Source organism: Taudactylus pleione, unplaced genomic scaffold (genome assembly GCF_031769625.1).
Source record: "Taudactylus pleione unplaced genomic scaffold, aTauple2 ptg000202l, whole genome shotgun sequence".
Classification (NCBI taxonomy): domain Eukaryota; kingdom Metazoa; phylum Chordata; class Amphibia; order Anura; family Myobatrachidae; genus Taudactylus; species Taudactylus pleione.
In genome coordinates this window covers 7,702,556-7,730,313 of record NW_028284604.1, presented here as the reverse complement: position 1 = coordinate 7,730,313, position 27,758 = coordinate 7,702,556, and the positions used below count along the sequence as shown (strand labels likewise).

The 27,758-nt window shown below is 40.9% G+C and overlaps 1 protein-coding gene across 1 annotated transcript in view; it reads right to left on the bottom strand.

The window, feature by feature from the left end:
• Window positions 1-13,456: 13,456 nt before the first annotated feature.
• Window positions 13,457-27,758, bottom strand: part of APC (APC regulator of Wnt signaling pathway) — a 117,008-nt gene continuing 102,706 nt past the window's right edge. The window contains exons 9-16 of the mRNA XM_088477686.1: window positions 26,936-27,034; window positions 25,219-25,597; window positions 24,540-24,635; window positions 24,284-24,423; window positions 23,957-24,034; window positions 22,405-22,521; window positions 21,983-22,197; window positions 13,457-21,580 (exon numbers count right to left, since the gene is read on the bottom strand). Of these exons, the coding sequence (XP_088333812.1) occupies window positions 15,085-21,580; window positions 21,983-22,197; window positions 22,405-22,521; window positions 23,957-24,034; window positions 24,284-24,423; window positions 24,540-24,635; window positions 25,219-25,597; window positions 26,936-27,034 (7,620 nt within the window). The 3' untranslated portion in view covers window positions 13,457-15,084. The remainder of the gene's footprint in view (window positions 21,581-21,982; window positions 22,198-22,404; window positions 22,522-23,956; window positions 24,035-24,283; window positions 24,424-24,539; window positions 24,636-25,218; window positions 25,598-26,935; window positions 27,035-27,758) is intronic.

Here is a 27,758-nt window from a genome sequence, read left to right as displayed (position 1 = left end):
CACAAGGTTATGTAAATTGTATAACATGGGCAATTAGAAATTTTCCTTGAGTTATCAAAATATATATATATATATATATCGTAGTGATATGCCAATTTTGATGAGGCTAATGGAGCTACAGTCTGCAGCAGTGCCACAAAGTTATAGTCATTATGTCAACAGTGACACAATGTCGGGAATCTAGTACTGTTGTAATGCTACTTAGAGCATTTTTACCATGCAGGCATAACTTTAAACATGGTGATAGTCACTGACATAATGACTATCAACATGATGTATGTATCCCACTGATGTTTCTTCAAAGTTTTCCTGCGGTTTATTAGAACCAGTATTGATGTTGCATGGCTTATGCTAATAAGATGTATTTCATTCATCCACAGTTTCCTGCTAATGAGTATATAAAGTGCAAGAAGTATGTGTCATTGTCTGTTCATTACATGCTAAATAATATGGTCATTCTGTCTATTTTGCAGCTGTGGCTAGAATAAAGAATTCCTGTTGTTACAAGCAAAAATAAAATGTTATTTGCTGCACAGAAAAGATGCTCTCGTTCAGCATTTCCTAGTATAAATTAGTATTTTAACGTGAAATAAGGAGAGTTATGGTAAAACTTACCTTTGTTAACTCTCTTTCTTCCAAGTCCATAGGGTCCACAGGGAGACAATGGGGTGTAGGTGGGACCTTGGAAGACCGGACACCAACAGCAAAGCTTTTCAATCCCAGGATGCTCCAGTTATTCCCCCTATACCCCGCCCACAGCCTAAGGGCAACTCAGTTTTGTTAACAAGCCCAAGGCAGGAGCAGGAGAGAAGGAAAATTGGCACACTGAAGAATCACACAGAGATGGAAAAAAGTGACCAAGAGAAGAAACCCATAGAAGCTCGGAGCATCAGGGCAGGTGCCCTATGGACTTCAAAGAAAGAGTAAACAAAGGTAAGTTATACCATAACTCTACTTTTCTTCAGGGTCCATAGGGCTCCACAGGGAGACAATGGGGATGTCCCAAAGCAGTTGTTAGAAACATAGAATTTGACAGCAGATAAGAACCACTTGGCCCATCTAGTCTACCCTTTTTTACCTTTTGGTAACCTCAACCCTCAGATCCTCAGTTCTTTGTAAGGATATTCTTATGCCTGTCCTAAGCATGTTTAAATTGTTCTACTGTCTTAGCATCTACCACCTCTGATGGGAGGCTATTCCTCTTATCTACTACCCTTTCTGTGAAGTAATTTTTCAAAAATTTCCTTTTAATCTACCTCCCTCCAGTTTCAGTGGCGGGAACGCTTCTGAGCTGATAGGAGACCCCTACGCCCGAAGAAAGCATCCTGAGAGGCAAATGTATCAAAGGCATAAAACCTGAGAAAGGTGTGGACAGACCACATGGCCGCCCTGCATAGATGTTCAGCTGAAGTGCCACGACGGGCTGCCCAAGAGGGTACCCATAGAGTAGAATGAGCAGATTCTGTATCTGGCACAGAAAGGCCAGACTGCGTGTAAGCCTGTGAGATAGTAATGCGAATCCATCTGGCCATAGTCTGTTTGTTAGCTGGCCATACCTTCTTGTGGAATCCATATAGGACGAAGAGGGAGTCAGATTTCCTGATGGAAGTAGTACAGTCCACGTGGATCTTTAGAGCATGGACCACATCCAAAGAGGCCTCACCTGCCGAGAGGTCTGGAGATTGAAAGGCTGAAACCACAATTTCCTAATTTAGGTGGAAATTAGAGACCACCATGGGAAGGAAGCCCGGGCGTGTACTAAGAACCGCCCTGTCCCAATAAAAGATTAAAAGGGGGAGCAACATGAAAGCTCCCCTAAATCCGATTCTCTACGGGCAGATGTGATAGCCAGAAGAAACAGAGTCTTTGCAGTGAGCCACTTGACATCCACTGATTCCAGGGGTTCGAATGGAGGTTCTTGAAGTGCTTGGAGCACCACTGCCAAATCCCATGGAGCCACAGGAGTGACATAGGAAGACTGTATACGGAGAACACCATGCAGGAAGGTGTGAACATCTGGTAGAGGAGCCAGTCTGCACTGGAACCAGATGGATATGACAGAGACCTGCACTTTCAGAGATGCTAGGCGGAGGCCTAGATCCAATCCAGCCTGAAGGCAAAAATTCTAGACACCTTAAAAAACTTGGGGGTCATAGTTTCTTGGAGCACACCATTGAAAATATGCATGCCACATTCTGTGATAAATCCTGGGTGAGGCAGGTTTACGGGCCCTGAGCATGGTCTGGACCACAGAGCTGGAAAATCCCTTAGCCGTTAGGAGGGATGTATCAAGAGCTAAACCGTTAAAGACAGATGGGCCAGGTCCGGATGTAGACATGGACCTTGAGACAACAGGTCTACCCGTAGAGGAAGTTAAAGAGGAACGTCTATGGAGAGAGTCTGAAGAACGGAGTACCAATGGCGTCTGGGCCAAGCCGGAGCTAACAACAGGACTGTGCCCCCTTATTTTCTGAAGAACTCTAAGCAGGGATATTGGGGGAAAGCGGTATGCCAAATGGAAGGTCCATTTCACTGACAATGCATCCACGAAGGCTGTGTCGGGGTCCCTTGTCCTGGTTCCATATACTGGAAGTTTGTTGTTGTGTCTTGAGGCCATGAGATCCACATCCGGCAGACGCCATTTGTCCACCAGGAGCTGAAAGACGTAAGGATGTAGAGACCACTCTCCTGCATGCACGTAGTGACGGCTGAGGAAATCTTCCCAATTGAGAACTCCCGGGATGAATACTGCAGAGATGGCGTTCGGTCCATGTGAGAATACTTCGAGTGCCTCCTTGCTGATTGAGGTAGACCACTGCCATGGCGTTGTCGGACTGTACTTGTACTGGCCTGCCCTAAAGAATATCCTGACCCAGAGTGAGAGCACTGTAGATGGCTTGTAGTTCCATGACATTGATTTATAAAACTTTGCCTCGACTGGGGTCCAGGGGCCCTGGAAGGAGTGCTGGTCGGTCACTGCGCCCCACCCTCGGAGGCTTGTGTCCGTGGTGAGGAGAGCCCAATCTGGGATCCAAAAGGGGCGACCCTTGTCTAAATGGAATGGCTGTAGCCACCAGGCTAGGGACAGGCGAACCTCCGGGGAGAGGCCCATCGTCTGGGATTGAAGTATTTGGAGTAGGCCATTCCACCTGGAGAGGATCAGGTGTTGTAGGGGCCTGGAGTGAAACTAAGTGAACTCCACCATGTCGAAGGTGGACACCATTGATCCCAATATCAGCATTGCAACGTGAATTGACACTCGGCGACTGCGGAGCAATCTGCGCACTCGGTGTTGTATTAAGGAGATCTTGTCTGTTGTTAGAAAGATTCTCTGACCCTGAGAGTCCAAGAGGGCTCCTAAATGTACCATTCTTTGAGAAGGTGCCAGGGAAGACTTTTTCCAGTTGATCAGCCACCCGTGCGTTTGTAGGAAGGCAATTTTTACCTGCAGATGGCAGTGAAGAATCTCTGGGGAGCTGGCAAACAGTAAGAGGTCGTCTAAGTACGGAAAATCCCCAGGCTCCATAGCCAGATAATAGAGTGGGGGGTTTCCATACGAAACCTGGGCACCCTGATAAACTTGTTCAGAGATTTGGAGGTTGAGGATAGGCAGATGAGACCCGTTGGGCTTCTGAACCAGGAAAAGGGTAGAATAATATCCCTTGCCTCATTGTAAGGAGGGGATTGGAATTATTACTGCTGAATTCAAGGACTGAATGGCTTTTTGTAGCAACAGGGCCTTGCTTGGGTCTGATCGAGGCCCTGTGCAAAAGAACTGCTAGGTGGTTCGCCTTAGGAAGGATAGAGCATATCCATGGGAGACCACTTCTCTTGCCCAGGGGTCTGATGTGATCTGACGCCAAAACTGGGTGAATTGAAGTCAGCCTCCCACCCTGGGAGCCCCCAGGGAGAGGCCCACCCAGTCAGGCTTGTTTGTCCCTAGGCTTGGAGGCCTTGGCTGATGTCTGCTGTCGTGGAAAGGACTGGCCCTTAGCTTTTCCTTGAGGGAAAAAGGACCGAAAGAATGACATCCGAGGCTTTGTATTATATGTAAAGGGCATGAACGCAGTCTTGGAAGCTGCCAAAGTAGTCACAAGTTTATCTAATTCTGGACCAAATAAGATATCTCCAGAATAAGGAAGGGACTCCAGAGCCCTTTTTGAACCAGTCTGCTTTCCAGGAACGGAGCCAAACAATACAGCGAGCCAATACCAAAGTGGCTGATATCCTGGAGGCCAGGAGAGTCGTATCCATAGCTGCATCTCTAATATGAGATATGTAGGATAGTTGTTCCCTTGAAGCATCACGGGGAAATGTCTCTTTTAGGGCCTCTGCCCAACTCTCAATGGCTGTTTCCACCCAGGCCATAGCCCTAGCAGGACGAGTAATAGCTCCTGTAAGAGTATATGGATTTGTAACAAGCTTCTATACGCCTATCTGTATCTCCATCAAGGAGGTTGCAGTATGGATAGGTATGGTGGCATTCTTAACCAGATGTGTTACATGAAAATCCACTGCTTGGGGAACTTCCCATTTAATAGCTGGTAGAGGGTAAAAGGAACTTAAACGTTTTGGAATTTGAAACCTTTTACCCAGCATATGCCATGCTTCACTCAAGGAAGACCAGTAAAACTACCTTTTGTCGTTTAAAAAGTATTGTTTTTTTTTTTCTTAGGAGCGGGTTCATCCTCTTCTATTTGTAAAATAGATTTTACAGCTCTCACACGAGCAGGTATATTTAATTTAGAGGGTGGCTTCTCGTCTCCTGAGACAGAGTCAGAGTCAGAGAAGTCTGCGTCTTCTGCCTCCCCAGATGATATATCAGAATCAGATAACTGGGTGGACTGGGAAGATAACAGCACGTTTAGTAGGTAAAGGCTTTTCCTTTTGCAGCATTTGCTGAAAAACTGTAGAGGTATTAGCCAAACTCTGTACTGAAGTAGAGAGTACGTCTACCGATGGGGAAGGCAAAGGATTTGCAGGAAGTACCTGCTGTGGCCATCCCACAGGGGGGGCTACCACAGGGACTGCAAAGTGGTCCTCAACCTTTGTCAGTACCTGAGAAAAGGAAGGCCAGGGTGGGTCCTAAGGAGGAGACACCGGGGCTGAGGGGCCTGAGTCTGTGCAACAATTTCTACAAAGACCATCCTGAATGAGGTCCTCTGGGGCTAAGCCCGCTGAACAGGACTTACAAGACACCAGAGTAGGAACAGCATCATCATCAGCCTGCTTGTTATTTTTTCCTCTGCCAGACATAGCCTAAATAAAACACACAGTATGATACAGTGCAGTGAACACCCTGCAGTATGTGTAATATGGCACAGTATAGTCTGCTATATAGTATGTGACAACCCTCACAAATATATAGATGTGAGGTACAATGAATCCCCTATACCTTAGTATAGTATGTCAGGGTAAATTAGAATAAAGGGAATGGTTTAAGCTGACAGTATAGAAAGTAGAAATCACAAGTCACATACAAACGCAGGAAAAACACTATATATCTGCAATTGGCACTACAATCAACTACACAGACTACAGTGGCTGGTAGGATATAGCGCTGTATAACCTGACCCATGGGAGAGGTATACAGGGAGACTGGACCCAGTTTTCCCGGAGACCTGTGAAGCAGAAAATGACTGCTGCACGTCTGAGGGGATGGAGGGTGAGGGAGGAGCAGCTTGAGGAACTGCTAGACCGCAGATGAATGGCACCGAGCTGGGGGGGGCTGCAGGGAGAGATCCTTCTTCCCGTGCTGACATTAACCACTGGGTCCCCTGGCCTCTAAATATGCCTCTGCGACATTATATTAATGCCCCGGTGGTCTAGTGGAGTCGTAGGCAAACCAGTGTCCACAACAGCGCCTCAGGTCAATCTCCTGAGACTAGACTGTGTAAAGATGCAGGGCCCCCGTAAGCAGGGGTCCGCCTTACCTGTCCCCTGGATTCTGGGCTGCAGTCTGGGGTCCGGGTAGCTTGCTAGCTAGTCCCCCCGAGAGCCCCACCAGGAGTACCTAGCCGGGGCTTGGTGTCACGGCGCCGCGGAGGGGTGATGGAGCAGCAGTTCAGACGTCCAAGGGACAGTCTTTTGCTACTGCTCAATTTAAAACACTAGAAATAAAATATAAATCCTACAAATAAGTTTGGGCTGCTTGAAGAAGCTCCATTGTTGGTGACCCAGCTCCTGTTGGTGACCCAGCTCCTGTCGGACACCAACAAAACTGAGTTGACCTCAGTTATCAGAAGGTAACTCCGTGCTCTGGTGTGTACAGCAGCTCAATAAATAAAATAGAACTATATAATAAAAAATGAGCGCTAAATGTAATTGGTAAGGGTATTATACAGCTATATATTTGTGGCACCTGTAAGGAAAATGGGTTAAATTGGTGCTTATAGCTCCTTTATGGAGATGTGGTATTGGTGGGTTCCGTTTCAAAGTCACTGTGCCTTGCAGTGGAATTAGAACTAACTTTCCCTACCTTACCCTTTCTAGCAGATCCGGTTCCTCCGTCCTCTCCAGAGAGTCTGTCCGAGCTGCGGTTTGGGAGTTGTTCACTTGAGCCGGGCCCTGGCACTTTGCTCCATGTGGGCTGCCGGCGTCTGACTGTGAGTGGCCGATGGTGATGACGTCAGCGGGTTCGTGGTGGGCAGAGCGGCCGAGGTGTACAGTGTGCAAGGGATTACCACCAGTTTCCTCCAACATGTTTCGTGCGCACTTTGTCAAGGATGGCATCATGGTCAGCATGGTGTCTTTAAATACACAAAAAACTTTATTGAATTAATTTAAAAAAACATGACTTCCTCCCGGAAGTGTATTTATAAAAGGAGGTATCCATGTGCTTCTCCTCTATCTTGGAATCTATAATTTGTTCCATGACAGGTTTCTTGAATAAAACTGGTTTCATTATATTTTTTTAAGGTGCCACATAATAGATAAAGTGGAATTATTAAAAATTATAATTATATATATATATATATATATATATATATATATATGTAAATAAAAAAGATATTGTTTAAAATAAGTTAATGATTAAAACTACAGATTTCATATTTATAAAAAAAAACCATTCAGTTCTATATCTATATTCAATCCATGAGGTTGTAGGGTTTGTAGTTCATAAATCCACTTAGTTTCTGGTTTTCTTAAGAGTTTTTACAATATTTCCGCCTCTCCAATTGCGGGCAATTTTCTGGAGAACGATGAACTTTATGTGCTTCCAGATAATGGTTCGAGAGGCTGTGTGTTTTTAGGCCTCTTTTTATATTGTAGAGATGTTCTGCCAACCTGATCATCTTCCTTTTGGTTTTACCCATGTACTGCAGTATATGACTTCTTCACTTCCACAGCTTGTGGATTCTTTAGTCGTGTAAATTTTTCCCGTGCTTTTGGATGAAAATTTTTGTAACGGCTTTGTAGTTGACATTTTCTGATTTTTACATGCTGCACAATTAAAGCAATAATGATGTCCTTTTTTTCTTGAAATTTGAAGAAGTTCATCTTCCAAACGGATAAAGCTCCTGACAAGTTCCTGTTTCATATTTTTTTTTTTTTTAATAAAATTTTTGGGTTTTTCCGAATAGATGAATGCATGTCCTCATCTAATTTCAGAATATGCCAGTGTTGTCATACCATATTCTCTATGATAGTGGTGTTGCTGTTGAATTGGGTTATGAATAACAAATCCAAGTTTTTATTATTTTTTTCTTTGTACGTAATTAGCCCTTTTCTTTCCAGCTGTCATACTTTTTCCAACTATAATTCCAGATCTTTCTTTATATCCCTTATTGATGAAGTTCTTTTAATTGTTCGCTTTGTGTTTTATAAACATCTTTTTCTGTGCAGTTGCGTTTAATTATTCTGAATTGTCCCGCCGGTACATTTCTAATCCAGTTTCTATGATGGTTGCTAGATACTGGTAAAACGTTGTTTCCGTTGACTTCTTTAATGTGAGTTCTGGAATGGAGTTTGTCTTTGATGTCAATTTCTATATCAAGGAACGTGACGCTCTCTTTGCTTGTTACTGTCGTAAATTCCAAATTCATATTATTTTTATTTATATAGTCTTTAAATTCTTTCAAATCCTTTTCTGGCCGTCCCATACAAAGAAGACATCATCGCTATACCTTTTCCAACAGACAATATTTCCCTTATATTGGTTTTTCTCCCAAATAAAATAGTTTTCCCATTTTGATACAAATAAGTTCACATAGCTGGGTGCGAAAGATGTTCCCATTGCTGTTCCCCTTCTTTGGAGGTAGAATCTTCCATCGTACCAAAAATAATTGTGTGTAAGTATGAATTCAATAATTTCCATGATGAAATTGATTTGTTGATTTTTTATATCTGACATTGTTGAGAGAAAGTGTCTTGTACTTTCACAACCAATTTCATGGTCTATACAGGTATAAAGTGACTTAACATCACTTGTACCTAAGATGTAGCTTTCTTTCCATGTCAGTTCTTCTAGGACTTGTAGAATGCTGATAGTGTCCTTTAAATGGCTTTTTTGTTTGGGTACTAATTCTTGCAGGAAGCATTCTATGCATCTTGATAGGTTCACCGTAATTGAGTTCACACCCGAAATTATTGCTCGTCCTGGTGGATTACATATATCTTTATGTACTTTCGGGAGAAAGTAGAACGTTGGAATCTTCGGATCTTTCTCCCAGATGTAATCACATTCTTTCTTATTAATGATATCCATAAAGAGTCCTTCAAGTTTCCTTAAATAAGTTGATGTTGGATCATTTTGCAATACTTCATAAGTTTCTACATCTCTTAGTAGTCGTTCTGCTTCCTCTTGATATTTAATCTTGTCCATCAGGACAATTCCTCCATCTTTATCAGCCGGTTTTATAATGATTGATGCATCTTTTCTTAAATCCTTTAAACTCTTCCGTTCTGCCTCTGAAATGTTGTTCTTCATCTTTTGTTTGTCTGGGAGGTTGAAAATATCTTTTTCCAGTTTTGGAAAGTTTCAATATGTGGTCCTTTGCAGAATGTCAGATTGAATGTAGAGATTGATTTGAAATGCGTGTTTGTATTTCTCTCCTGATGTTCCATCCGTTAAGACTATTTTCTTTGCAGAAAAACTTTCTAATACAAAGCTTCCTTACAAATTTTTTAACATCAATAAAAAGATCAAATTTATTACGTTTGGATTGCGGGTCTTCAGGCTGTGGGCGGCGTATAGGGGGAAGGACTAGAGCATCCTGGGATTGAAAAGCTTTGCTGTTGGTGTCCGGTCCTTCAAGGTCCCACCTACACCCCATTGTTTCCCTGTGGAGCCCTATGGACCCTGAAGAAAAAATATTTATAGATTGATTTGAGCATGGCGTACTAAAAGCGACTGAACCTAGGGTATACAGGCATGTCCTCTGTGGATTTATAAAATGTGTGAAGGGAGTGTCTAGTTCAAAGTTTGGCAGTTATCTCTCTGCTCATGAAATGGCAACATAACCTATCAGTATACAACAATCAGCCATAACATTAATACTACCTGACTAATATTGTGTAGGCCCCACTTGTGCCACCAAAACAGCTCTGACCCATCAAGGAGTGGACTCCACAAGACCTCTGAAGGTGCACCAAGACGTTATCAGCAGATTCTGCGAGTTGCAAGGTGAAGCCTCCATGTCTAAGACTTGTTTTTCCAACATATCCCACAAATGCTCAATCAGATTTTAGAGGCCAAGTAAATAAACACCTTAAACTCTTTGTCATGTTCCTCAAACCATTCCTGAATAATATGCATTGGCCTATTATCCCACTGGAATAGGCCAATGCCATCAGGGAACACCATTGCCATGAAGAGGTGTACTTGATCTGCAACAATGTTTAAGTAGACGGTACATGTCAAAGTAACATCCACATAAATGGCAGGACTCAGAGCATCACAGCTTGCCTTCGCATAATGCATCCTGGTGCTCTCTCTTTCCCAGGTAAACACCACACACGCACATTGCCTTCCACATGATGTAAAAGAAAACGTGATTCATCAGACCAGGCCATCTTCTATTTCTCCATGATACAGTTCTAACACTCACATGCCCCTTGTAGGCACTTTAGGCAGTGGACAGGGGTCAGCATGAGCACTCTGACCAGTCTGCGGTTATGCATCAAGCTGTGATGCACTGTGTGTTCGGACAGCAATCATAGCCAGCATTAACTTTTCCAGCAATTTGTGCTACAGTAGCTCTTCTGTGGGATCAGACCAGATGGTTAGTCTTTGCTCCCCACGCGCATCAATGAGCCTTGGGCGCCCATGACCGTTGCCAGTTGTCTATCCCTTGGACCACTTTTGGTAGGTATTAACCACTGCATACTGGGAACACCCCAGATGACCTTTGCTTTGGAGATGATCTAACCCAGTCGTCTAGCCATCACAATTTGTCCTTTGTCAAAGTCGCTCAGATCCTTACGCTTGCCCAATTTTTCTGCTTCACACATCAACTTCAAGAACTGCCTAATATATCCCCCCCCTTGACAGGTGCCATTGTAATGAGATAATGTTATTCACTTCTCCTGTCAGTGGTTTTAATGTTATACACTGATCAGCTATATCACCTGTGTACATTTGTCAACGTGAAACGTTTCTATAGCGGGATACACATTAGTATCACAAGAATCTAGATGCTCCAGTTAAATTTTTTTACAAGAAGTTCAAATTATGAAAAATAATAATCCTAGTAATAGTATTATAAAATATGGCAAGTGTTTGACAATCTGATTTATATAATGTGTTTTCCTAATAGTACCTAAAGTGCTTTTACAGCGGATTACAATTGTTAACAGTGATGGACTATATAATTATCTATATGCTCCTGTTTAGGTACAGCATAGTATGTGTGCAGTGGTTCCCTTACAAGGCAAGGGCAGTGCTAACTGCTACTTGAGTGTACATCTTCTCCCTTTCCAGAATGTCTTTAGGGACAGGAAGTATCTTCCCAGAAACTACATGATACAGAGATTCAGTGTGAACAAGTTGTCATAGACCATGCAACACAAAAGCAGATTCCCAGCTGAAGATTTTGATCTGAGATTTTTTTTTTTATAGTTTTAAAACAGACATTTTTAATAGAAAAATTTGTTTATTCCTTGCACCTGCCATGGCAAAGAAAGTAAAGGCCATAAGGCCACCCATACACTAGGCGACGGAATGCCAGATCCTGCTTTCGGATCGGAAATGCCGACAGGCAGCCATCCATGTTCCGCAATCTGTCGTCAGATCGGTGAATTATACATGTTAAATTTCACCAGCTTGCTAATTACGATCATATTTTGATTGTGATTGGCAAATCAGTGAAATCCAACACGTTGGATTTCACCGATCCTCCAACCCGGCATCGCAGGAACGCAGCATTGTGACAATCTGTCACTAGTGTATGGGGGACCAAAAGACCTAAATCCAACTAGTTTTTACCTTAAAATTAAATGTATCCAAGCTTTAACATGAAGAACACCACAGATGTAATTAATGCTGTTGAAAAGATGCCCTGAAAGAGAAAGGTGTAAAAGATGCATTCTACTTTCCCACCCTCCAAAAGAACTTGAATTTAGCACTAGCTGAAGCCAACTAATATAATGTAACCCAGCCTGCACCTCCATGTTCTACTTTGGTTGGAGAGGCACATCCAAGCAGCAGTAAAATAAAAAGGTTTACACTAACTGATCTAGTCACTCATGGTTATTTAAGCCATAATGAAGCAGAGCTAAGCAGTATTTCAGCAAGCTGGAGGTTTTACATTGTGAAGGAGTCTGTGGGCCCGATTCAGCAATGCACGCAAGTGCATTGCTGATCGCAGATACCTGATTATCAGGAATCTGCATGTGCGCAGGACCCATTCTGTGAGTGTGCAGAATGGGTCCTGCGTAGTCACACGCAGACCCTTCTATGCCTCTGCCTGACTGACAGGCAGAAGCATTTAAGAGGCGGCCGGCGTTCCCGCAAACAGTGGCATGTTCGCCCTGTTTTCTGGGAGTGGCAAGCCCAGGGACTGCGTCGCTCGCAAGCTGGCCAGCCTGAGTAAACTGAGGCTTACTCAGCTGGCTGGTGGTTCTGCGCCGTCCACCATCGTGACCATCGACCACTGATGGTGAACCCAGCCTGCGACCTCCATCGATTTTCAGTAAGGGAATATGCAAAAATCGTTTGTAGTTAAAAAAAAAAATCATTCATTACATTTAGTAAATGAATGATTTTCGTTCATTTTTGTCTTGAAAAAATGAACGAAAATCATTTACTACATCGTTTGTATGTGTATGCAGCTTTTGTGTTTACTTTTTTTTATAACAACGTCTTCATGAATATCGTGAATACCGATGAATCATAACCTGATCCAGATTTGACATCACTATAAATTTACGTATTATTTTACTTGCTGATATTATTGAATTTGATATTTTATTACACCAGCGCCATTTCATTTTTAGAACGCACCTCTTTATATTACTAGTTTGCTCATAGGAGAAGGTGATACTCCTAGCTAGTTCTGTGAAGTGGATAGGCAGCAGGTTTTAGCGCACAGATTTGACACCTACCTTAAAGTTTTTTTATTATCATAAATAAATAATGGCGTTCACACAGCAGAGTACATGCAAATCAGCATGCCTTGGCTATGTACTGCATTGGGTAGGTGCACTTGGCTGCTTTTTTTTTTTTTTACCTTGCTTCAGTTGGTTACGATTTGTGATCAGAGCAGGGTGTACAGACTGATACTGAAGACTGTCATACACGGCACATAGATGGTTTCAAGATAGGGAAAATGTTTTACGTAATCCCATACAGACTTCATCATGTGCTTCCTTGTGTGCAGTCTTTCCATAGAACACAGCTCTATATGGAGGACTGAGAAAGAGCACAGCTCTATATGGAGGACTGAGAAAGCACATAGCTGTATGGATGGTTGGGAAAGAAAGAACTATATGTAGGACTAGGGATAGAACATAGAGCAGTAAGTAGCTGGACTTGAGATGAAGTAAGCGGTTAGCATGCAAGGTAGTGTTTTATAAGGGCGGCTAGCATGTAAGGCAGCGTTTTATAAGGGCTGTACCAGGTAAATGGGGCAAGGTGGGGTAATTAAAAAAGATGAATATTGCACAAAGCACTATCAGAACATTACGACAGTTCTCTTGAAACATAGCATTATTTCATATATCATACATGGTTTGTACTATATACAATAGAAACCTAGAAATGCTCTGATTTTTTGCACAAGAAAAACAATACCCCCCATGTTTAGCCCAAAATGGAGGAGACTTATGATTATCGAAGGATAAAATAAAAATATGCAACATGTACACATATTTGGTAGGCAGCAAAGTAAACCTACTCCTGTACAATGTATGCTGTAAGGGAAAGCACCACTAATGGGATATTGAATGTAAAGGGGTTCGAATACTCTCTTAATATAAGTAAATTGTATTGATAAGTTAGACACCATAAAGCAGACAATTCATTATTTTAATTTTTATTGCAAAAGTCATAAAATCTTCTTAGTCACGCACAGATAAAACTGCCTTGACAAGAAAAACAAAGAAAAGTTAGTGTTTAAATTAAAAATATCCACAACCATCCAGAAATACATTATTCCCATCTTGCTTATACAAACTAATTCACTTTTATCACTAACAATACACACAGTGTGAAAGTGTGTGAAGGTTATTTGTATTGCTCACTAGCTGAAACTCTGCTTTGTAGGGTTCCGACTACTGAGACCAAACAAGAAGGGGGAATCAAAAGAGTGCAGACAGCTTTTTAAGAATTAATAAATAGAGTTTAGTACAAGTAAGTTCCTTTCTGTAATAACTACCAGGTAAAATCAGTCAAAAGCCATGAAAACAGGATTTACACCAGTTGCAGCAAGCAGGGGAAATAAAACTAAATTTTTTGTACAAAGCATTACTAGAACTTGCAAATTATTATACTCCTGACCTAGTGGTTTATTGATATGATTATTGACAAAAGTCTTGCCTATGGGCTGATTTTATTGCAGGAAATAAAAATACCAAAAGATTTTTACATCAAATCGTTACAAGGACAGTTAGCGGTGAAAACCTTATGGTAAAATTTCCTCATTCAATACAATTCAGTCAATTGCCAAACAAATAAAAAATGAACCTAAAAATTTAGAAGCAGCCCATTACCTTAAAAAATAAAAAGATTTGCATGCCACATTAAATTTTACAGTTCACAATAAAAACACAATTATGAATTTACATACAGTAATAATTTATTCAGAAATGTTCAGTTAGATTATTTTGAGACATCTGTCTCATTCATAAAGAGCAGCCATCTCACCTCAAATACCGGAACAGACAATTTACAGCATAGCATTGAAAAAAAAAAAAAAAAATTGTCAATCTCTGATCATAGTCCCCCCAAAAAACAAAAATGTATTGTAAGTGGTCTAACTGCAACACAGAGGTTTTTTTGTGTGTGTCTGTGTGTGTGTTATGTTGTATAGAACACTACTGTGTAGATTGTTATACCATATCTACTGTACCTATGCACATCATGGGATCACAGTACTTGGATTGTCAGATCAGTCATGCTGAAAGGCCGGCAAGGGAAGGAAAAAAAAAAAAAAAAAAAGCTTTCAGTAGAAATCACATTGCTGTAAGTTTGACAGCAGCATGATAAAACACTATTTAAACTGTATCCACAATGACTAAAGCAATAGTATATTTTCTGCATCAATACATGATTTTCCCTGATGTGATAAGGCCAGTCAGATTCATAGTTGATACAGCTACAGTTAAAAAAAGGTTTCTATATTATTCATTATTGTAATTTTTTTTTTTATAATTTTGATAATTACTCCTTTTTGGTGCCAAAACAGATGGGAGTGCTTTAGGTTTATCCAAACTCTCTATACATACCCTATGTATCTTAAATGGTGTCAGTATCTTACAGTAAATAAAACAATGGTTTTATGAATTATGGCTTCCTGAACAATCCATATCAAAAATCAAATATATTTACAGACTTTTTTAGTTATAGTTGTGTCTTTGAACAATATACATGGACAGCTAAAAAATAATACATCAGAATTTTAATTCAAATAACAGCTCTGAGTCTTCTCACACAGAAGTAACCAGATAAGACCCAGAATGTCTTTTGGGGCTTTGAGACCCACTAGAGTCTGTGGCTTCACTTTTTGAGTCCCTTTTCTTTGTATTTGTAGTCACTGGTGTTGGGATCTGGGATGGTCGAGATGTGCTACTGTCTCCATTGCTTTTCCTGGGACTAGGGTTATAGTTAAATGGAGTGACGCGTGCTGCAACAGTCCCACTTGGTGAGCTGTGTTTGCTTGAACTGCTTGAGCTAAATGGTGTACGCTCTGTAACAGAGTTTTCATTTGTCTCTTGCCCTGTAGGCTGGCTGCTTATTACAGGTTTTGGGTCTGTCACCTTAATATCCAAACCTTCAACTTTAATAAATGATTTCTGTCTATTTTCCAAAGAAGGCCCATTCCCATTCCCTGAATTATGCCTTCCATGGAAGTCCTTTACTGCCTCATCCTTTTCCCCTTGCTCTGAGATATTGTCAATAACTGGGGGTGAATTCCCTGTAGGGGACTTGCCTGATCTAGGGTTATTTATTGGGCAGTCCTCAATTCTTACCCATACATCCTCCGTTTTGGAGACAGCTGGTGCCATCTGGTATACCGTTTTAGATTCTAGTGTGTTGCTAGACTCAGAAAGAGTGTTTGAAGTTCTATTACTTGCCGTGTCAAGGATTTCACTCTCCCTTATTTTTCTCCAAGTTCCTTTTGCAGATGGTGGACAGTCTGGGTTAGATATTGACCCTGGAATGAAGCATGCTGGCTGCTTTTCATCTTCACTCTTTGCTTTCTCACTAGATTCAGAGGAAGCAGACAAAATTGATGATGAGCTCCCAGTTCTTCGCCAAGTACTAACACGAGGAAGTGATGATGAATGCTTACTGTGCTCGCGTTTCCAAGTGCCTGATCGTGTGATCGGAAGCCTGGATGGGGACTCTGAATGTGACCGACTTATGTCATGACGCTTTCTGACGTCACCTTGTTCTAAGGGTGCATTCAGATTTGGAGGCATTTTTCTCCATCCACCAGTTTGTACAGCATGAGTTGATAAAGACATATCAGGAAGAGATGGGCTTAAAGCCGGTGTCTGAGTCTGAGATCGTGTTGGAGAATCAGCTCTTGACGAAGAAGACAAGGATTCAAATGATGCAGACTCCTCTAATTTCCTCCTTAATGTAGGACTAGGTGCTTCCTTAATAAAAGTAGACTGACGTACTAATGCAGGTCTCTCGGATCTATCCGATTCGCTCCCACTAGATTTTGTTGAAGACATTCTAGATAGCTCTACTTTCTTACTTGATCCAGTGTTTACATTTTGGTTTAAGCCTTTTGAAGCAGACTCGCTTCTTGGAATACCACTGGGTGTTTTGGGAAGATTGGATTGCTTGTTCAGGTTCTGCTGACTCAACTGCCTACCTGGAGATGTATATGACATTCTTCCTGAACCAGATGACTTTGTGGAGGTTGTGCTAGGGGAAGATGTTCTTGGCAACTGAGAGAACTTGCTAGGAGGGCTTATTCCATTTTTGCCTGGTGAAATAGAGCTTCGACCAGGGGACTGCATAGGTCTACTTAATTGTTGTGGAGAAGGCCTAGAAGGAGTAGAGTCTCTTGATCCTGATCTAGAAGGTACTTTACTTGAACCTATGGGTGTAGCCGTCTGTCTGTTATTGTAGAATGGTTCAGATTTTAATGGTTTTTGTCCTCTAGGAGAACTAGTTGAGTTGTCACTGGAACCTTTAGGTGGAGTATTCTTTAGAACAGGAACTTTCTTTAAAACAGGGCTAGTGCTTGGAGAACTGGCCCGGACTCCAGGTATATGGATCATTGTTCTACCACGAGAGATTGATGGCATATTTGTTTGTACTGGCTGTTTACATTGACTTGAAAAATCAGAGCTAGAACGAGATTTTCCTGTAATCATACTTTTGTATACTTTCTTTCCCCCTTTTATACTTTTAGGCTCTTCATCATTTTTCTTGCTTTGTACTGAACTCTTCTCTCCAGGCTTTAAAATTCTCGGACCTTTGTTTATAGGGATGGGTTTTTCTTCCTTGTCTGGCGTAAGATGGAAAGGAGAGCCCAATGAAATGCCCGATTTTAGAGAAAGAATTGAATCAGAATCAGACGACCCTTGCCGGGATAATGAAACTGCAGCAGCTGCTTGATGTAATCGACTGACAATCGAATTGGCACCTTCCTGAATTGCTTTCCAGTCAAAGTTTTCTGAATCTGGGGAAAATGCATTTTCAGAATCAGGACTTTGCAGATCTCTTAGATGTAGCGCAAGGTCAGGTTCTTCAGCTAGAATTCCACCAATGCTATTTGAACGGACCTTCTCACTTTTGGACTTTGAGGGCTTTTTCTTCTTTGGCATGGCAGAACTTATGCATTCTTGTAGCAGATCATCCTCAGAGTCAATGCTTAAAGAACTAAGAGAACTATTTCTAGAAAAACAAACTGGGGTATCTTCAACATGAAATGACTTCGGTGCATACCCAGATGTTTGAGGTCTGCGCAATGCTATCTGAGAGTCAGCAGGTTCATTTCCTTTTGTTAACTGAACTTCTTTGTTATTGTTTTCTTGGTCAATGTCACTTAATGAACTCAGAGATGAATTTCGAGAAAAACAAACAGGTGTATTTTCAATTGCGAAATTCTGCATTTTCTCATCAGATGCTCCTCCTCTGTCTTGGACTTTGGATGCAGGTGGAAATGAAGCTTGTTTTTGTAACAACAATTTAGAAGGAACTCTGCTTGCTGTATTCTTTTGAACTTGCTGCCCTGGCCCAGGTGATTGGTTGGAAGATGAACGATTCTTATCTGTCGTGTCAGTTTCCTTTGTTTCTTTTTCTTTCCGCAACTCTTCCTTTTCTCTGGAAAGGTCAACATCATCCTCATCAAAATCTAAGGAACTCAGTGAATCATTTCTTGAAAAACAATAGGGTGTACCCTCAATTGGAGTATAGTGGTGAGGAGAATCAAAAGCAAAACTTCCTTTTGCGCGTTCTTCATTGTTGGGAATTTTATCAATAGTCTCTTTCAAGTTTTTAGCATTCTGCTTCCTTGGGTCATTGTAGGGCTTTTCATGTCCTAGACTCATTTTTGAATCAACGTTTTTCTTTTGACGTCCATTTGGTTGTGGCATAGGTTTTACTGGGGAGGTTGGCTTCTTTTCACTTTCTTGTGGATTTCTATTATTTGCAGGTACAGATGTATGATTAACCTGATCCATAATTTTTTTGACTCTATAGGGCTTGTGGCTTTTACCTTTGGGCATTGCGGAATGTATGCACTCTGCAAGAATATCACCTTCCTCTGTTTTATCTTCATCTAGTGCAGAGGCAGCAGCATTTGAGATTTTACCTGCTTCTGCATCATCTGTACTCCTCCCCTCAGTAGGAATTGCATCCCTCTTTTCAAACGCCGAAAAAACAGGTACAGCATTTGCATGATCATTATTCGCTATTTCATTTGGTGGGGATTCAATGGTGAGATCACTAAGGGATGTTGCTGTAGAAAAATTTATTGGTGTGCCTTCTACACAATACACTTTAGGCATATCATCTGCATGGGTGAAACTAACATGCTTTTGAGTCTGTAGTCTATTTTGAGGAGGGAGAAGTTTATACACTGGTAGCTGGCTTGGTTTCCTTGCAGTAGGAGGTGCTGTTTTTGAAACAGTTGGTTGGGAAGCTTTCTTAATTTTCCTTGATGATTTTGTAGGCATAGCAGATATTATGCATTCCTCTAATATGTCAATATCATCATCTGTATCATCTAGCACATCTTTTTCTGGTTCCGATTGTTTCTCTTCTTTTTTCTCATGATGGTCAGTTGATTCTTTGGACTTGTCTGACTCGGCTTCATTAACTTGATCATTTTCAAATACTGGAGGCATTATTGTAAGTTCTACATCTTTAGGTATATATGGCTCATCCAGGCTAAGAGCACTGAGGCTTGAAGCACATGAAAAACCATCTGGTGTGGTCTCTGTAGCAAAATGTAATAAGGTATCAGCTTCCTGAAGCACATGAACTCTCTGAACTGCAGCATGTACAGCAGTCTGTTTTGTCAGAGTGTCCCTTTCCTCAGCATTACTTCTTATTTTAGGTTTATTTCCATCTCTCTTATCTTGCACTGCCTGAGATGGAGGAGGAGTTTTACATCTGCTTGGTGGCATTGTTTGCCCTGGGCTGTCAGGAAGATCACTAGGACTTATAATACCGCTAACCATACCACTGCATGGCTCACTTTGCACAGAGCTGGCAATTGAATGGCTTTCAAAACTATCCAATGAGCTCACGGAAGTACACCTGCTGAACATTAAAGGTGTTTCCTGGACATAATGTTCTGGAGGACTTTTAGGTGTCTGAGCTCCACTTTTTGAGGGTGATTTAGCACCTGAAGAAAACTCAACAGATTTATGCCTTGAAGCATCTGAAGGAGATAAGGTAGAAGTTTGTAACCTGCTTGTTTTGGTACGTATATGATGTGGGGCAGTACGTGTTTCACTAGATGCACCCTCTTTTGTACTAGCATCTCTGCTTCCCTTAAGTTCAGTTATTTGAAGAGTGTTGTTTCCACCTGCTCCTTGAGCACCTCTTTCACGTCCTTCAATTTCATCTTCAGCAGAAGACAAGGAGGACAGAGAACTGCATCTTGAAAAACATATAGGTGTATCTTCGACACAATAGGTTTGTATAGTTTCTTGGTTAATTGAAGAAGGCTTACTTGAGGTTTGTTTTTGTCTATTTTGTCCACTTCGTGTTTGAGCAGAATTAGGATGAAGCTGTGTTTGTCTGTTTGTGTTTGGTGATGGACTAGGTGTATTATTGCTGGATGATGCATGTTCTTTTTTAGACCTTTGTTTGGAAGAGTTCTTTGAAAAAGAGAATGATGGCTTCTGTGTTGATGGTGGAACATCAGGCGGATACTTTCGACTGTAATCAATTGGCTGCTCATTGTGGTGCTCCTCTTGGTTATAAGTTGTTATATTGAAACGTACTTGCTGATCATCTTCCTCCTCTTGTTGCTCTTCCTCTGAATATCGTTCACTGAAATTTGTTGTTTTGTCGCTGTCATAGACTTCAACCTGACAATGAGGTTTATTGGTCTTCTGACTTATTCCAACGTTCGAGTTTGCTCGTTTCTGGTCTCCTTGAGTGTTTGGAGCTCTTGCTCTGTATGGCGAATTATTTTCTGTTGGTGCAAAATGTGGGGAGAATTTTTTGTGTTTCTCCTCTTTGCTTTCAGTGAATGCAGTATAAGAGGTTTTTGAATTTCTAGTCTGCCTTTGCTCACTTTGCTTCATTTCATTCTCTATTATATGTTTGGGTCTGGCCCATCTATCATTTTGAGTGGGGCTTTGCCTGCCAGAATTCAATTGTTCATCTGAATATTTCAAACTATAATTTATTGGTGTGTCCAGTTCTGTGTCATTATCATCCATGTGGTTAGCACTGTGTATTTTGTGAGCTAGACCTGCAGGATACCGTCCATAACTGCAAACCTTACTCTCATCATCTTCAGAGTAGGACTCAACAGATGGCTTTACTTGACCACGTTTTCCATAGCCATCAGTACTGCTAACACTGTTTAAACTATCATTTGATGACATTTTATACTCCATTTTCATATATGATACAGGACATGCTCTGTTGGAATTCTCTACTTTGGTGAAATTGTAGGAATTTGTGTGGGAATGGTTAGAAGTAGACTTTCTAGAAGTTCTTTCATCTGATGCACTGTGCATTTCTGAAGTAGACCCAGAATTTCTGTCTTCCTGCGCTAGGTGAATGCTCGATACCTCGTCCATAACTTTAGCAATCTGAGCAGTAGTTGAAAGTTGTAATCCAATTCGTTTGGATGAGTTTCCGTCACCGGAAGAATGGTAGTTATTTATTCCTGTCCTTTCCCTGTCCTTTTCTGTCCTGTTGCCATCACCAGCTGGCCTAGAAGATGGTGCTGGCAATACAGTTGTGTTCATATATGGAGAAAGAACAGTTAAATTGCTAGGGCTATAGTTGTCCGAACGGCAAACGGAATCGTCATGTCTACTGGAGTCCAGAACATAGTCACTGTACAAATTTTGCTTATGTCTCTGCTTATTCCGATGAGAGGTTTTGGGACTTAAATTATCAATGTTGTCAAAAGTTTCAGACAAATGCTGTGCATCAAGCTCAGCTTCTAATGCTTTCTGTTTCCGAACATGAAGAGATGGGACACTAGAGCCTGGAGACATGATATTGGTGTCTTTATATTTGGCAGGTCTGTTTGCCATTAAATTCCTTAAGGCGGCTGCACTGCCCATTGCTATCATTTTGTGCTTTGAATGGATAAGGTTTTTGAGCATGCTGACAGCACCCATGTCCCAGAGAGCTTCTTGATCTTTAGAGTTCCGTGCAGATAAATTCCACAAGGTCCCACAAGCGTTGCTGACAATAGTCAAGCTGTGTGATTTTAAGTGCTGTAATAAGGTCTGCAAGCAATTGTTCTCTCTCAGGCTTTGCCTACGACAGAAGAAAAGAAAATATAAAGTAAAAAACAATATTGTACAGAATTACTTAGGGAACAAAAGAATTGTTGATGCATACATTTATTGAAAAGACAGAACTTTATACAGTGTGCACAATATTTCTGTATTTTACACGGAATGCTATTCTAGTAATAAAAATCTATATCAATACTGAACTATATTCAGATATATCTAATTATTGAACAGTAGTAAAATTTACAAGTATTTACACATAATACTAATTACAAACCTGAATTTGACTTACAAGCGTAATGTTCCCCAATAGTATGTGTATGATACGCTGGTATTTTCTATATGTATATTAATAATGTTTTGTATACTGGAAAATCTCCTTATTTTACTATGAAAATAAAATGAAGAATTTAGCATTACAAACCTGTGGTCTTCATTAGTGGCAATTAAACTGGACACATTGCGCAGTATTCCACCTCCACTCTCAATAATGGCCAATGTATTGGTTTGACTTCGGTAAGTTAATGTGCCAACTAAGAAAGCCAGTGCCCCATCCACAGAACATATGTCTGCTTTGTTCTCTGTGCAGTGAGCTGACAGGTTCCACAAGGCACTTAGTACACTCTTCAATGTAGACTCCTGGAGAGGGTAAAAGAAATACATATTGCTTTCCAAAACTGTATTTCTTACTACAGATCCCCCAGACATTGTCTTCACTAATAAATAGTAATACTAAGTTTTAGAATTTGCAATAATTGCGAAAAAGATGAAAGCCCCAGAGGACTACAGGAAAACCGTAATAAGTAAACAAACCACGACTAGATCATACACACGACACCCATTTACCTTCTTAACTTGAAGTGCACATTCGGTTAATGCTTTCACACTCCCAACTTCACGCAGGGTCTTTTTGCTATTTACATCTGCTCTCCAGGACAGATTCCTTAGCACACTTGCAATGACCTGGAACAGAAAAGAACAGACACCTTCAACTGTGTTCCTATCTACTTGTTGAATTCACAAAAGTGATGTCCTGACAAAGATGTTTTGCAGAAAAACACTGTAAACCAGAACAATTTGTGCTAGTTGCACTGCTGATTACTCGTCAGTGAGGGACTGTGGTTGTCAATAAGAACTCAAAACACTAAATCTATGAAAAACTGCATCTAACAACATAGAGCTACTATTAAATAAATATTAAGACAATCAGCTCTTGCTATAAAATAAAAAAAAACAACAGGAAGAAAAAACAAATGTCACGGATTCTGTACCAAAGTTTATGTAAGCAAACGTTGTGTCTCTATACTCATGTAGATGATGTAGTGCAAGTCATTGGCAAAATAATCTACTCTCCATATTTCAGCCTGTTCTTTTTCCATTTGTTTTAATTATTTTTATACAGTAAGCAAAATAATTCTAAGTGAAACATATTGCAGAATTCAAACTGGTTTGTACATTAAAGTAAAAGACCTATTCTCTTTCATTATATATTAAGGAGATCACCTCTGCACTAAAAACTGTATAATGGTAATCAAAAACTGGGTGTTTTCTTTGGATCCCATGCACACTTAAGATAACAGCATACAAAGGACTGATATTAAGGGGTCCTCCTTTTACAAGTCTCATCTAACCTAACCATTTTAGTGATGGTTTGTGTGCGACTTTACTACCTCCTCCACCACTCTTATTGTCTGCAATGGCCTCCTGGACCCAGGACTACCATACCATGCCTCGATTGCTTGCCTTATGACCCTGTTCCCACTGCCCATTTTCTTTAAATTTACCTATGATTACCAAGGTCCCTTTCACATAGTTTGTTATGTGCTTGACCTATTGGGCTACTGACTATAAGCCTGATTCAAACCTGTACTCAAACCCGATTGTTTGCGTACAAGTCTGATGGCGGGAGGACTGGGCATGTGAGATCGCTTGCAGTGCCCCCTAAGTTGCAGCATGATTGACATGCTGCGGCTATTTGGGGGCGGCGACGCCGACTGTTTTACAAAAGGGAGTGTAACCCTTGTTTTGTAGGCGTGCTGAGGCTAGGGTTTGCGTCCTCCTATGCAGATTTCGTGGCACCGGCTGAGCGGTTCCAGCAGTCATTCTGAGTAAGCACTGATACTTATAGCGCACATGTCTTAATCAGGCCCCATGTGCTTTACTTGACTCCCTTCTCCACTCTATATATTTATACTATTGCCCATCCCTATCTTCTCTTCACTATAATGTCAAGCTATTGTATAGATGTGAATTATTTGTTTCATTGTCTATGCTAGCTCCCTCCAAAGTGACTGATACTTCATACACCTGTAACCGGTCATCCATCTCTGCTGCATACATACAGTTTGCAATAAACATATGAACAGATAGCAAGTTTATGTGCTCACTAAAGTATTACCTGTTGTAAGTCTTCACTTTCTGATTTAAGCTGGGCTACAAGGGCTCGCATACAGCTTTTCATTGAACAAAGTGTAGCCTGTAGAGCGGACAGAAAAAAATGCAAAGCAAAACGGTTATATAGAGATACACACCAGGATATACCACCACGTGCCATCGTGTTATTGTAGCAGTAACATGTACAATGACTTAGGACCTGACCAGATTACCCATTTCTAATCATTATACAGAGTGGGGGGCGTTTCACAAGGTAGATTTTAAACTGATAAATTGTTGAGTTCATTGTAAGTAGATTCAGAGCTACTAAGGAAGAGTATACAAACACTACCTTGTTAGCTACATCTCCAAAAGTCAGATTTGTCAATGCCATCCCAGCATACCGCCGTAAGGTAACACTATAGTGGTCGTTAATCAGTCCATACATTTCACAATCCACTTGCAAAAGCTCTGCAATAGCCTGCAAACCTCCTGTTAGAAAACAAAGAAGAAAAGCAAAGATGTACATTGGGGATTTCATTTAAAAGTGTGAAATCCCTTCTGAAACAACTTCACCATACCATAAGATGTCCTATATGTTCTCTTACCAAGTTCATTCATTGCATGCCTGTGTTCTTCGTCAAAAGAGAGCTTCATCAGTACACACACTGCAGGACAGATCTGGTGTTCCACAGGAGCCGGCACTGTAAGCAGACATTAATGTTATACACCTTATTACATTGATTATTCAGAGATACTTATCAAGTAGATCGGCAATGATTGCATTGTGCAAACAGAATCACTGGGGACAGGTGAAATCAATGGACACATATTTTGGAAACCACACTAAGTGGAATCTGTCTTTCTAGCTGTTGTTTGATCGCAGCCTGTGGAGGGTACAGTTGAAACTCATCTACCATAACTGAGCTTATAACTGAATCTGCCACTAGGTGTATCTGTCATGTGTACACACTGGAGGCAGCCATTATAAAAAAACATAGACTGCAGCCAACTAGATAGGAACCAGTAACTGAGGCACTTCATAGTTAAACATCTACAAGTCACTGGGTCCTAGTCAATTGATTCATGAATATTTTTTAGCTCACAAAATATCTCCCACTGTCTGTAGGTGACAGCGGCACGTTATGGAACTATAAAGGAAGCTGCGTAGGCACTGCTGAACCCTTGTGGCGCTATACAAATGAATCAACATCTACAGACTTCTTCAAATATTTAACTGGAGGAACATTTGGATGCAATCTGTGCATTTGTTTTAATCCTTCATACTTGGATTTTTATCCTGATCCATTCCTTGCTCATGTGCCTCTTGCCATTCCCAGCAAGTTTCACAGTAAGCCCGGATCTGTTCCAAGAGGTGCAGGACTCTGATTTCTCTCCTTCCCCTCTTGTCATCAGGTTGCGAGTGAATGATGTTATGAAGGGCTGCGCTAGCCCGAGCACGTGCTTCCTTACTTCCACGGGAGTTACCCAGCAGCACAGAGTCTTTATCATTGCCATGTAGTAACTGGATGAGCAGAGGAAGGCATCCAGATTGCCGCATGGCTATACAACTATCCTGGGAGCTTGACATGGCTAGTAGCGTACGGGACATATCATCCTTGTCGTGGGTACCAAGCATAGATAGAAGGGAATATACCATTTCCACCTGAAAATAGAGATTGAGGCTGTTAAATTAGGTTTAAAAAAGCAAGCGTTTACAAAAAAAGGAACTGGCTTATATAATGGCCAGAAGAGCTGAAATGCTGGGTCATGTACATGGTCAAGGATAAGGTTAATGAAATAAACCTCTTAGGTTCTGAGCTAGGTTTATAAGTTACATTTTACACAATTACAATCTCATTCGTGGCACTGATGCTTTCCCTGGCCTCAATTTTAACTTTCAATTAAACCACTAGAGACTGAAATAAGTGACTATTTCAATATGTTCTCAGAATATAAACTATTTCTGCTTTTGTTGTCCCTTAAAATTGTTAGGAGGCATATTAGCTCCATCCCTGCTAGGGTTTTCTCACCCCTCTGCTAAGGACATTTTTAGTTCTCGTCACATTCCAACATCAATCACTGATTTCTTAGACAGACCCCACACTAAGTATACCCGGCTAATTCACAATACTTGGAATTTTCTGAAAATACAATTAGTCTTTTTGCTCATTATAACTTGTAAAATAAAATCTAACCAATTGGCCAAAACAGAAGGTAAATTACTTTTGCTTTCCTCTGACCTCCATTGTTGTGGTGACTGAGTGGAGCTCATCCTCTGCTGTTCTAAGGTATATGTGAAGGACGAGTCCGTCTCGTCCTCCACAGCAAAATGGCTAAACCTATACTATCCTTACATCACTAGTGCTAGAATCTGTTAAGCGCACCTTTTTCCTTCAGCAGAGGTTTGTGGGCTAAACAAATATTTAACCAGTCAGTATTCTAAGATGACAGAATTATATATATTGTTCATTTGTATTTAAATAAGTAACCTTTAGCTTACATATGCGCCTGTAACAGTGATCATGGGAACATGTATACATATATGTTCCAGGTCACACGGCAAGCTACAGTGTACTCTAGTGTACTACTCTAGCAGCAGTGCTGATATAGGCATTTTACATTAGGTTATTCTCCTAGATTAGCTTAAGGGGTTTTAGACTACTTTAATATACATTTGAACACAAAAGCAGTCAGTAATTGCCCAAAGTCGCCAACATGTCAAAAATAATTTTCAGGGACATTGTGCTGCTGGGTGGGTGAAAGCCTGTCATGTGCTGTTCTGTCTAGACCGTGCCCACTGCATTCCAATTCAGTCAAACTGTTGACTCAACTTGAATCAAAAGTAAATTTTATGCATACGAAATTCCACATATTTAAGAAAAATTAACATATACAAGAACATAGTGAGAATTACCTCCAATACATAGAATAAGAGCAACTGTACTGTATATTGCTCAGTACTAAGAAACAGTAATACATTCTGAGAGACAGCTGCATTTACCTTGGTACCCAGATGACTAGTCAGCCTTCGTGGAACGGAGTAGGTACTGTTAGAGCTCATAACACTGGCAGTCTCATGATCCCCTCGAGCTGTTGTGCCCTATGATCAAACAGTGATAACAGGATGTCAACGGAATGCATTTGTGGAAGAATAATAATATAATGACAGATACAGCCTTTCCTCATCAGATGTAGTTCTTCTCTGGTTAATGTTTGTTTCTTTGTTTTAGAGAGAGATCAAGCAGAATTCTGTCATTTTATAAGACTGAATGATGATGGTAAATATATTAAATAGCCTTTTTATATATGTGCCTTACAAAGTACATGAACAGCAACAGTATGAACAATACAAGAAAAAAGTGACTTTATGAGCCCATACATCTGCAACTGATTACCGCAATTCCCCATTCTACAGACGCCAGGGGTCGGAAAATAGGGGATATTCAAAATGTTGAAAAATCTCTATTCCCTGATCTTGACCCAAAAATGGTCAGAACCGGTGAGTCTGGAATTTTTTACATGTTGATTTTCCCAGATCTGCCAACAGAGAATCTGACCCATAGATGTATGGGCCCCACTGCAATACAAAACATAGCAGAACATGGACAAGGTATTATGAACATTGCTGCTGCAGCAGTCATAATACCCAAATAAGCAGCAGGGCGGCAGAACCCAAAGGTTGGGTGCTGTTGATTGGCAGTGGGGAGGGGATGATGCGTATAAGTGAGGTATGGAACACGGAGACCAGGTATGCAAGTAAATAGACCTCTATGGCTAAGCGAACTAAAGTAGCACTGTTATAAGTAGAGGGTCCATTTATATAT